Genomic DNA, 12,006 nt, shown 5'->3' with positions numbered 1-12,006 from the left:
GCCTTGTCTCTTTCTTACCAGATGTTTCTGAGCATTTCTTTATGGAAGAGGGTGGAGACGTGCAGCTTTCCTGATGGTGTTAGATTCCAACATTGATTAGTAAACCCTTCCTTCTTATAGATAAAATAGATTAATTGCACTTTTATGACCTGAATTGTTTTGTCTTCTGATCTGAAGAGGTGGAAGATAGTAAGATTCCCTTTTGTAATGCTGAATGTTGTATGATGTACATTGAGATCCAAGAAAAGTCTGTTCTCTGTTGGATGCTACTCATAAAGCATTTGTGACTTTTCAACATTGACCACAGTCTATTCAGCACTATTACCAGTCCACTTAATCTCGGTATGTATGAGAATAGTGAAAAGAGACACTGCTTTAACTTGTGGTGTCCTTCAACTGACTTATTAGGCGTTGCATTAAAATCACACTCTGAAAAAGTTATATAATACATATATGCAGGGTAAAATTTGTTCACACGCTTATACACAAGTCTGATATGGAAGAACAGATGGGTACCAAACTGCAATTGAAGAAGAGGTGCTCTTGTAGAACATGTTACTCCATTAACCCCTGTAAAATATGCTGCTCTGCATTAGCTTGTGTTTGTAACAATAAGACCTTTTTCTGTCTCCAGCAATGAAATATGAATTTAATAGAGGCGATAGTAACTCTGTAATTGTTAACGTTTAACATGGAGTGGCCTAATAAGAACAAACTTAACTTCAAAGTTACAGAACTTTTGATGGTGATAAATGCATTTGTCATTATTAGGAATGAATTGTGATTAGCTTTCCTTCATCTCAAGGCTTAGAAACTGACATTTTAAAAGGGGAGACTATATAGAGGCAATAAATATAGCAATGCAGTTAAGGCAGTGTTTTTTAGTATGTTAATAGTTCTGTCAAAATATAATATAAATCTTTGTATAGCATTGCTGTCTTGTCTGCTTCAGATGAGTACATCCCAGCTTTACATTCCTATCAATGCATCAAGAGCTACAGGGGAAGGGACATTCTTGAGCCATAATTTGAACCAAAGCAGGAAGTAAAATATTTTCTCCTTGAAGTGTCATTTTGTTCATGCATAACTGCCTTGCGGCAACTTAATTTATCTTCTAATGACTTATCTTTTAGCCTTTGCTAGAGAGTCTTGTCCTAGGAAGTGTCACCACTTGGGAACACATGCAATCATATGTACCATACATTCTTACTGTAGCAATGTCTATTGTTAGGAAAATGCATTTTGCATTTGTTCTCAGCTTCTGCTTTACTTTGGTATCATCCTCCCTCAGGAATTAATTTTATGGTTTTTCCTTTGTCCCTGCATATCTTAAGATGATTCTTTAGCAATTTGAGATATCTGGGAATTGCAATCACAGCACATCTGGTGACGCCGGATCAGATTAGAAAAGATTAGGAGAGCAAGGATGAAAATGGAAATGATTGATCTCCTCTACAGTTGGCTTTATCCACACTCCCTGCTAATATCATCTAACAAATTAATAGGGATGGGGATAGGCGTTCCCTCTCCCTGTCATAAAGCTTGGGTAAAATGAGTCCTTTCTTATCAGAGATATCTCTAAACAAAGATATGAATCTTTAAAAGTTAAAGGATGATTCCATGTGTGCAGCTGCCAGATGCACTCAATAACTTTTTGTTTGGCTGTTCGTAGCTTGAGCCACTTTCTTTTGTGGTTTTGAAAGAATGGGAATAAATCTTTTTAGGTATTTCCACAGCTATACGTTCTTAGGCATCCTGTCTGCCTGGTCTCTGCCCAAATGTGAGCCCAAGGTAAGGATTGTTTCCCACCTCTCTTTTCCACTTCTCTGATTTCAGGTATTGGAATATTCATGCAGCAATAGAGTTAGGCTGGGTTTTGGAACTAAAGTATGAATACTTTATAAAGTATGTATGAATATTCTGAGAATGAAGGGTTATGGAAAGAACAGCAAGCAGTTTTGGTATCAACAGCTAACTGATAAGGGAACATGAAGGCCTTCCCAGGTGCATGTTGATAGGTCATCAGGACTGGTGATTGTAATATCTTTTTATAAACTATATATTTGAAGATGTAATCAGAAGCCTCCAATTGTAACATGTTCATTCTATTTACTCTTGAAAGGAATATCCTTCACCATTGATATGTGGAGTCTCTAGGGCTCTCTGAGCTTGGTTGCTTAATTGCAAAAGTTTTGTTATTTGGCTAGATACCATCATCATAACACTGATGATATTGCCTAGTTGGTTAATGAAACATTAGGAAGCAAACAACCAAGCTCAGAACACCAATGGTTCCACAGTTCAGCCCTGAACTACATATATCTTCTTCTATTGACATTATTTGATATATTTAGCATCAGGACAATTATTCGTGCTGCAGTAATTATAGTGGTAGGCCTTTTAAAAAATACAAAATATTATCTGCTGGATACAATGTTTCCATTATTGCTAATTTGGTTGATTAATTTTATACAAAGACATCCTAAATGTAGAACCACTCTTCTGTGGTGGGGCAGAAAGGGGAAATGTTAGTTGTTTGCTACATGAAAAATGAAATTGTCTCCTCTGTTTAAGGAGAGAACATGATCAATCAATCAGAATAGAGGTGGATGAGACCTTGGACATCTTTTAGTCCAACACCCTGCTCAAGAAGGAGACACTATACAATTTGAGACAAGTGGCTGTCCAGTCTCTTCTTAAAAACGTTCAGTGATGAAGCACTGACCATTTCTGAAGGCAAGCTGTTCCACTGGCTAATTGTTCTCATTTAAATGTTAATTGTTCTTGATTAAAGCCAGACATCATTATTTTCGGTTATAATGCTTAATTCTCTATAACAGGTAATTTCTCTGAATGAAAAATATGAACAATTTCTATACTACCGTAAGTAAATCCACTCTAGCAGTAAAGCCATTTAAGATGCAGTTATTACACCAGCCAATAGGTGGGGATGCTGCCAAAGGCACCGGTCCCATCCTCTTTCTTTATGCTCTGCCTAGAGAATACAATACTGTATCATCACGAAAGAGCTGCCCTTTCAACTAACACAACAAGGTTTGCACACCAAGAAAAATCCAAATTGCTGCTGCTGCTCCATTATCTATCATCTATGAGTTGCTAAGGAAACCACTGAGCTGGATTGAAAGGAAGCTGGCGTTAGCACTGCAGCCTCGTGGCAGTAAAGTTATTCTAGGCTTTCCTTAGGATGTGGGACACAAAATCACAAAATCTTGCTACCGATACCATATTGTTCAAAGAGGGTGGGAGGAGGTGATCATTCTCTAGGTCCACAAAGGGGATCTTCTACAAAATGTTGCACTGCTTGCATTCAGGCTACTCCATGTACTTGCTGATTGCCAATCAGAGTTCTCAGAGGGATATTACAGGGTTTCCCCTTAGTTCGTCATCCCGTGTCCCCATGTCCCCCCCTCCCCCGCCACCATCTTCCCATGTATTTATTTACATATTTTTACATACATCTGTGTTTCTCCATCAGGAAGGGTGACACTTCTAAGAGATAAAGTCTTGAAGAGATTTGAAGAGATTATTATCTATTAGATAATGAAAAATGTATTTAATCAATCAAATTATTTCTGGAAGGGATGTGAGAAGCTGGGCTGAAGGTCATGTGATATATGGAATTATCTTCAAGTAAAGAGCCCTTAGAAGGGGGAGTAAAGGATAGGGATACAAGGCCATAGCATGAGAACAAATTCCTGTTAACTAATTTCATGTGTCAGGTGAAAAGCATGAACTCACTATTCACAATTTCACTATTATTTATTAGAGAGTATTTAGCATGGGGCCAGGTGGGGAAGGGTAGTTGCAGGTGGGCTGAGATTCCTTTTTTTAAATTAAAACTAAAAATTCTTCGGAGATAATTATTTTCTTTAAATCCAGGAGTGCATAAGAGAAATAAATAAATAACTATTCTTCCCTTCATTTTCTACACAGTCGCTTTCCCTATAATGAAAATTTCAACTTGTCCCAGCCCTGCATTCCATAATGCTAGGAACTGGGACCATCTAATGAAGCTAAATGAGCTGTTGTAAATTGAGGACTACCTGTACTCTTTATGGATAAATCAGGGGTCTCCAACCTTGGCAACTTTAAGACTTGTGGACTTCAACTCCCAGAGTCCCTCAGCCAGCTTTGCTGGCTGAGGAACTCTGGGAGTTGAAGTCCACAAGTCTTAAAGTTGCCAAGGTTGGAGACCCCTGGGATAAATCATGCCTCCAGTTTCAAATTCAGTGAGCCTTTCCACACAGGTGGGTTATTGTGATAGGTATGTAGTTTCTTAGCCCCATTTGACCCCATCCGCCTAAGGCAGCCTCTAAATCAGGGGTCTCCAACCTTGGCAACTTTAAGCCTGGCAGACTTCAACTCCCAGAATTCCCAGTCCACCAGGCTTAAAGTTGCCAAGGTTGGAGACCCCTGCTCTAAGTCATCCCTGACCTGTGATTAAAGCCTCTGTTGCTTTTCTTCCTGCTCATGAAACAAGCAATCCAACTATGGCGTTTTTCTCCTTTCCTGGAGGGTGTGTCTTCTGTGTGGTCCAGTGGATTAGTGTTTCCCTGACCTTCAAATTTTAGCTACAACTTTGCTACTCCTTGGCCCTACCTTTTACAGAATGGATTTGCTGTGTCAATGATCTTCCTTCTCTTCCCACCCCTCCTTTTCCAGATATTTTAAAGATCAATTGTAAAATGTCAGGTCAGATGTAAAGAGAGAGTGGAAATGGGAAGGCAAAACTTCCAGCAGTAGTGTTACTGCTTCTCTTGTCTTGCTCACTCCAAGAGGTGACCAAAAGAGAGAGAGGCTGGGAGTTTCATGACTTTATAGTTTTGAATTGAATTTTGATCTGAACTTGATCTTGAATCTTTACAGAGACTACTCTGAAGAACACAGATTCTGATACCAATTGTGTGTATGTGCATCTTTGAGTTAGTTTTGACTTTTATGATTATCTGGATAGGTTCTCAAATTATTCTTTGCAAGACTTCAGAATTGGTCTGACACTGCCTTCTTCCTAGGGCTGAGAGAAAGTTACTGGCCCATGTCAGCCAGCTGACTGTGCCTAAAACAAGATTAGGATTCATGGTCTTCCAATGTCTAAGATTCTATCCCAGATATTTGCTTTATAATCTCCAGCAGAAGCTGAGTATACCTTGAAAATATTCTTGCAAAAGGAGTTGGTCTGCTCTGAAAAGTAACTCTTTCAGAACCTGAATGGCAGCATGCTGTGATGTGCTTTGAGTGGCAGAATGCTATGATTATGAGAATTGGGAAAAGAAGAGGAAACTGGACCTGATGGGCTTTTGATCTGATCCTATGATCTAATTATGACAGAGCAATCAATTAATAATAGATCAGTGTGACTGAGAGAATGAATAATGTTTCTACACAAACTAATTCATTGAAATCTGCTGCCATATAAGTGTTCCACAGTTGATTGCTTGTGTGCCATCTAATCACAGAATGAGCTGCTCATTAGTGAAGATCTTTCTCTTTTCTCTGAATATCCAAGGATCCCAAGGATTTATAACTCCTACAATTACTGGCATCCCAAGGGTTCCCTTCAGGCCATCTTCTCCAAAGGGGTTACAGATTCAATGCATCTGGAGGGAACTAGGCTGCCTTAACATTTTCATATAAATGTTTAATATTTGTGGAACCTTCCAGATTCATTTGGTAGTGGGGTGCAATTTAATTTGTAATGCAATTTTCCCACTAGTGGCAAGCATATGAGACTATTAAATATTAATTATTTAATTCTTCCATAGTGTCCTTGTTCATGTAGACCAGTACTTTCTTCTTTCTTCTGCTTGGACTTTATTTTTTCAGAGAGAAAAAAATATTATCCATCCATCCATCCATCCATCCATCCATCCATCCATCCATCCAGAGAAGTTGCAACTATGTAATCTTTCAGACTTAAGGGATCTGGAACAGTTACTATTGTCAGATTTCATGACCTTATGTGGGTTGTGTAACATCTCCACTCAAAAGTTAATCTAGGTTTGAAGCATTACACTTTTTTTCTTAGTGTCTGCATTTCTCCAGCTGTGCTTCAACTCTGACTACTGGAATTGCAGGTACTGATTCAAAGCTGCAGTGAAACATATTTGGAAATCACCAGGTTGACTAGTTAAAAGAAATTACCCCATGCAAATGGAAAGACGGCATGGTAACTGCTGCATGGTCCCATCCTGAAACCATTTCTATTCTTCTGAGATAGGGGTATTATGGAGGAATAATTCAACTGTAATATACCCCTAAATTATTACACTGTAGTGTGTTGTGCAGCCTCATTCCATTGCAGGTGGAGATCAAGCCCATGAGCCTGAAGGCAAAATCAATAGATGGCACGTCAGGTGATAGACAACTATCCCTATATCTTTCAAATTGCATTGCTTCATCATTGTAGTTGTTGTTTGTATTTATTGTGCTACAGCGGGTTTTTGTATGAAGAGTGGGAACAAAATTTAAAAATAGGTATACTTAAGAAGTTGGTTACCCCAGCGCCATTACCAAAACAAATTATCACCTGCAATGGACATGGTCCAATGTACCTTGCAATCTCCATAATTAATCCAATGTAATTTAGCTCCCAATTTAAAAAGCGGTAACAGTGCCTATATTCATTTTTCTTTTCTGTTCTATCATGTCCGATTCTTGGAGACTTCCTGAACAAGTCCCTGCAGTTTTCTTGATAAGGCTTTTCCATTGCCTCCTTGCTAGAGCTTAGGGAAAGTGGCTGGCCTAAGACCAACCAGCTGGTTTCATGTCTAAACCAGGAGCAAAGTCTCCAAATTTCTAACCTGATACCTTAACCACTACACCAAACTGGCTCACAGTATTGAATGACAGATAGGCATTCAAGACTTTTGGGTAGAACTGAAAGAAAACTTGGTCATCAGATCCAAACTAATGGTTGCAGAAGCCTACCCATCTCCTTCTGAACTGGCTGGTCCATTCTTACTTGTGCTCATTTTGATTTGTGTCTCCCAATGGCGGGATTGGAGCAATGCTACATGGAGACCTTAAGGTCATGTGGGAAAGATAAGAGCTCCTTACTGGTTATTTGTAGAGCTGAGACTCAACCTTAGAATGTACATTAGAGGGTCTCTATTGTTATAGTATGTGCACAACCTTCTGAAAATTTATGAGGTCAATCAGAGGATTGGAGAGAGAGGCAGAATAGGCAGGTAATATGTGTTTGCTTCCATAGACTCCACATCTCTTCTCTGTGCCCTTCAGTATCTTTTCCCTTTCAAATCTTAACCGAGGCGAAATTGGGCATTGGACTGTGTCCCTCTGCCCTATCTCGCTCTCGGGCTGCAGGCTTAAAAGGGAGGACGGGACAAAATTGCCTTAAAAGGAGGGGACAGTTTGCCCGTTCGAGTCGAGTCTAGAGTGGGGACAGCGCAGGTCGTCAATCTCGTGCCTTTGTCCCAACTCCCAATTTTGTAAATGCGCTTATTCCCGGCCCTGTAGCCACAATGAACTTCTCTGAGCAGTTCGCCAGCCTCTTGGCACCTTCTTCTTGCCCGGGACAAGGGAATGACAGTGGACCGCTGCCGAAGGGGCTGGAAGGAGAAACCTTTGACTCCGGAGAGTTGGCATCCGCCTCACCAACAGCAGCGACAAAGCACATCCCCATTTGGTTAAGCGAAGTAGTTGCTGCGGGCGTTGGCTCAGCGGCTTCGGGTAGGACTCGGCCACTGCTAGCCAAAGCTGGAGGGCTTCTACAGCGCCGCCGCTTTAATGCGGGTTCCTCCCCTTCAGCCACCATTCTCGGTGTAATGCAAGATTACTCTGGTTTAAGATTAGCTAACACGGAAAGGAGGAATGGGGGGGTGTCATACAGGTGAATTCAGCCCCAGGAAAGTGCTACGCCGAGCCTCGTGGACTAAACCTGCCTCTCACTTATTAGGCTCGAAGCAGGACATCTACCCTAGCAAATCGGAAAGGATGGAGTTGGGGAGAGACACTGGTTGCTTTCGCCAACAGGGCGCACCGTTAAAGTGTTGTGGGACTATAATTCCTACCAAGAGAGACTCACGACATTGTAGGGGGTCAAATACATTTTGGGGTGGAGACCCGCGTTCCCGAAGCATCTGACTATACCCACTTTCTCATGTCATTCCCCGATCCGGGCAAGTGAAGTGCCATGGGCATGGTATAAGGGCTTCGGAATTACAGGGTAGTTACCGGGAGAGGGTGGCTAAGCCTGCGCAAAGGACAAGGCTGGCACCGACTTATTCGCTGTCCCTGGGGTGGAAGCGGGCCAGACCGGCCCCGCATTTGTGCCTCCTTCATCCTTCCGCGTCATAGCAAGGGCAGATCTCGATATTGCACCTGATTTATTATTGGATCCTTAAACACTTCGCAGTGTGGCTACATCGATACATTTAATACACTGATAGCGGGAGGGGAGTCGAGGGAGGCGGCTTTTGCTTTGTTTAAGCGAAGCTGTTTTGGGCAGCGCCTGGCCTCTGTTTCCCCACTGCAGTCCAGGCGCGGAGCCTGGCGACTCCCGGGTTGCACCTGATCCTGCTCCGTCCAAAAGCTTCGGGGCCGTTGTGGAGGCCGGTGGGGGCTCTCCCCAGGGGAGTCCAAATAGGGAATATGTTCTTGTCGATCGCGGCGATCCAGGTTAGCTCCGAGAGCGGACGAAGTGCTAGAGACCAGCCACAGACAAAGGTCCCTGTCCCACTTCGCCGGAGGTCGCTTCTTCGGGCGTCGCTCACTTTCTCCCCAAAGGGTCCCAGCGAGGCCCCTAGTGTCTGCGGAGGACCAGCGACCCTCCGGCCCGCGGAGTTCCAGGAGCAGTGCCGCCTACCAGGCTCGGATGCCCTGAGTGCAAGAGGAGCCGGCGGCCCCCTGGTGCAAGGGCTGCGCTCCGCCGGGGAAGCCGCCCATGTTTACATAGGGCCCTGGTGATGGTTGCACCGAGGGGCCCATGCTGTTGGCCGCGGGGTAGCTGCAGCTGTAGCCGGCGCCGTAGACTGCACCGGTGGAACCGCTGTAGGCGTAATTAGGGAAGCCGTTGTACGCGTAGGAGGCAGCGGGAGCGTTGTAGGGCGCGCTGTAGGCCTGCGAGCCCCCCAGGCATGGCTTGCCGTCCCTCACCAGTACTGGAACGGCCACTCTGCGTGGCGGCGGAGGCGGCGGCGGAGGCGGCGCTGGAGGCTGCTGGGCCGCCCCTGCCGCTGGGCCGCCGAGTTCCAGGGCCTTGTCCTGTCGCTGCCGTTTGCACTTGTAGCGCCGGTTCTGGAACCAGATCTTGACCTGAGTGGAGGTGAGCTTGAGGCTGCTGGCCAAGAGCTCCCGCTCGGGAGCAGAAAGGTAGCGCTGCTGCTGGAAACGCCTCTCCAGCTCGAAAACCTGCGCCTGCGAGAAGAGCACCCGCGGCTTCCTCCGGCTGCGCGCCTTGGGACGCTCCGAGGCCTCCCCCGCGGGTTCTTTGCCTGCAACAAGAGCGAAAGTAGAAAGGAGTAATGGAGCAAGTCGCCTAAGGGTGAGGCAGCCGCCTCTAAGCGCGATTGTTGCCCTTAAGCCATTGATTTCAGTGCAGCCAAAGCCTGGAGATACACCTAGTAGGAGACCCTTTTCAGACTTCTACACACCTGCACCACTTGATGCCCTTTCCAGGTTTTGGGCACGAGTGTCTGCAATCTCTGCCAACACGGTAGGGATAATGGGAATAGGGCCATCAGCTGTTTTCTGGAATGAATGAGCATGGAGAGAAACCCCCCCCCCACTCTTTGGGAAGCCTCCTTTATCTTCTCCTGAGTGGTGCATGGATTTGTCCCCGGAGTCTCTCTTGATGCAACTAAAGAAAAGTAAATCCTTAGGATTCCTATAATGATTTGCTGCATAAAATTTAGTATACTGGTAAATCCCATGAAGTATTCATATCTGACTGCCATCCTGCTTTCTATCCACCTTCAAGCCACTGTGATTTAATTCACACATATCAATTTGAAACAAACCATTTTCTGGGTTAATCTCTATTTTACAGGATTTACACTCAAGTCCCAATGATTACAGAGGGAAGATTCCACAAGAGGCAAGAGGACTTTTTAAAAAAAAAAAAAATCAGGCAAAAATAAAAATGGAGCAGAAAGCATTTTGACTTGATGCAGCAAGTGCAACACGACCAACCAACCAGGTTTGAATAAAGACCCCAACCAGGTTAGCAATGTTAGCTCTCCAACTACACACACTTTAGGACTTGGAAATGTGAGAGCAGCCCTTGGAGGCCCAGAACTGCCTGCTGTTTTCCTTGCCCAGAGTTTGGGAGTCGAACTGAGCCTAGATCAATTACTGTCTCCTCGCCATTAAAAGGGTCTGGTTGTCTGAAAGAACTGGGAGCTGGAAGAAGGACCTTTGCCCACTAGATAAGAGAAGGACAATTTCAGTATATCCCCCCTCCTGCAAATACTGCAGCACTCTTCTCTTCCCCATCACCACGTTTAGGCCTGGCAAGCCTGTTCTAAACAGATCAGGAATAAACTGTTTTCTCCTGAGCAAAGTCTGGTGGCCAGATTCTTCCCTCTTTGGGTGCTCTACCCGGAGGGCCTAGGAGAGCCTAGGAGAGCCTAAAGCTGTCTCTAAATCTGACTTCCTATGTCTAAGCTCAGGAAGGCTTGGCCTTTATCTCCCCACTCTTTGTGAAGAGCTGAGTGGGCTTGGGGGAGAGTAGAAATTGCTTTTCTAGTTAGCTTACAACCCAGTTTTCTAGCATGTGACTGTAACAGGGCTGACTTTCAATGTGAAGGCTATAGGGTTGCATGCCCTGCACAAAGTTAACCTGGGATGGTTCAAATAAACTAATCTTATTTCATAACTAAAATCATCCCACACCAGCCCTTTAGGGATACAGCCTGATACCTGTGGTCTCAGTATTTCCACAAGGGAGATCATAACCTAGAGTGCTTCGACAGCACTCAGCCTTTCCTAGCGACAGGCAAGACAATTTACTCTCCAAAACAGCCTCCATCATGTCTCCACTATCCCAACAAGACGGGGGTGCTAAAGCCGAGACCACCTGAAGGACCCCTAAAAAGGGGCTGAAGCGAACATGCAGACCAAGAACACACACCTCGGAAAAAGCGTGCTGGGAAGATGTGTCCCGCGCTCAGCATCCCGGTCTGTTCCGGGTGACAAAGAAATATTTCGGATGCTCCAGAAATAGGGCAGGGCAACACGGATGATACCGGCTCTGGGCCACTCTTGAGAAGGTCTCCTGAAGGAACTCGGCCAAAGCCCTGCGCGGGGTGTAGGCGGGTTCTGCTACTGGCCCCAAAGCCTCCCAGGGTCGGGGCCCCCAGCGTTCCTGTACTCACCGGTTTCCGAGTCCCGCGCCGGCTCTGCCTCCTCCGCCAGGCCTTTGGGCTCGCAGGTGCTCCGCAGCACCGCCTGCACGTAGCTGCCTGGGGAGAACCCCCCGTCCGCTTGGCTCTTTGTCGAGGCCATGGGGGTCAAGAAGGGCTGCTGCTCCTCGCTCTCTTCCTCCTCCTCTCCGTCCGAGAAGCGGCAGCTCAGCAGGCAGGAGGCAACGGCGGCGGCGGGGGTGAAAGGCGGTTCGAGGGGGCTCCCGAGACGTTGCTGCTGCTGCTGCTGCTGCTCCAGTTTCAGGATGTCCTTGACGGAGAAGGGGGTGGAAGTGGCGGGGCTGGGGAGCATCCTGGGCAGGGAGGCGGGAGAGAGAGAGACGGCCAGCCCGGCTGGAGCAGAAGGGCCGCGCCCGGGAGCGAAGCCAGGCGAAGTGGCGTCCATGCGAACGCGGCGCCGCCTCTGCCAGTCCCCGCCTCGGCGAGGACCAGCAGCCCGCTCTGGACTCGGAGCCGCCTCTTCGGCCGAGCGGGGCACGTCACGGCGAGGAGGGGCCGGGCCGGGCCGGGCCCCCATTGGAAGGCGGGGAGCGGGAGCGGGAGCCGGCTCTCCGAGAAACCTGCCCAAAGGTGAACTGGCAGCGTGGAAGAGCCGGACCGCCAA

At 45.9% G+C, this 12,006-nt stretch overlaps 1 protein-coding gene across 1 annotated transcript; it reads right to left on the bottom strand.

Moving 5' to 3' along the window:
* Positions 1 to 8,508: 8,508 nt before the first annotated feature.
* Positions 8,509 to 11,793, bottom strand: NKX2-3 (NK2 homeobox 3). The gene is made up of 2 exons (XM_058188522.1): positions 11,397 to 11,793; positions 8,509 to 9,473 (listed from the first exon to the last, which is right to left on the bottom strand). The coding sequence occupies exons 1-2, from the start codon at positions 11,785 to 11,787 to the stop codon at positions 8,842 to 8,844; spliced, it is 1,023 nt and encodes a 340-aa protein (XP_058044505.1). The 5' UTR covers positions 11,788 to 11,793; the 3' UTR covers positions 8,509 to 8,841.
* Between the last annotated feature and the right edge of the window lie 213 nt (positions 11,794 to 12,006).

The sequence above is a fragment of the Ahaetulla prasina genome, chromosome 6 (assembly GCF_028640845.1).
Source record: "Ahaetulla prasina isolate Xishuangbanna chromosome 6, ASM2864084v1, whole genome shotgun sequence".
NCBI lineage: Eukaryota > Metazoa > Chordata > Lepidosauria > Squamata > Colubridae > Ahaetulla > Ahaetulla prasina.
The sequence above is the reverse complement of the archived record's forward strand: the minus strand, read 5'-3'. Positions and strand labels throughout refer to the sequence as shown.

Excerpts from the sequence above, each read along its gene's own strand:
- NKX2-3 (XM_058188522.1), bottom strand. The coding sequence starts at position 11,787 with ATGGACGCCACTTCGCCTGGCTTCGCTCCCGGGCGCGGCCCTTCTGCT. Across the intron at positions 9,474-11,396 it reads GAGCACCTGCGAGCCCAAAG|GCAAAGAACCCGCGGGGGAG; the intron begins GCCTGGCGGAGG and ends CTCTTGTTGCAG.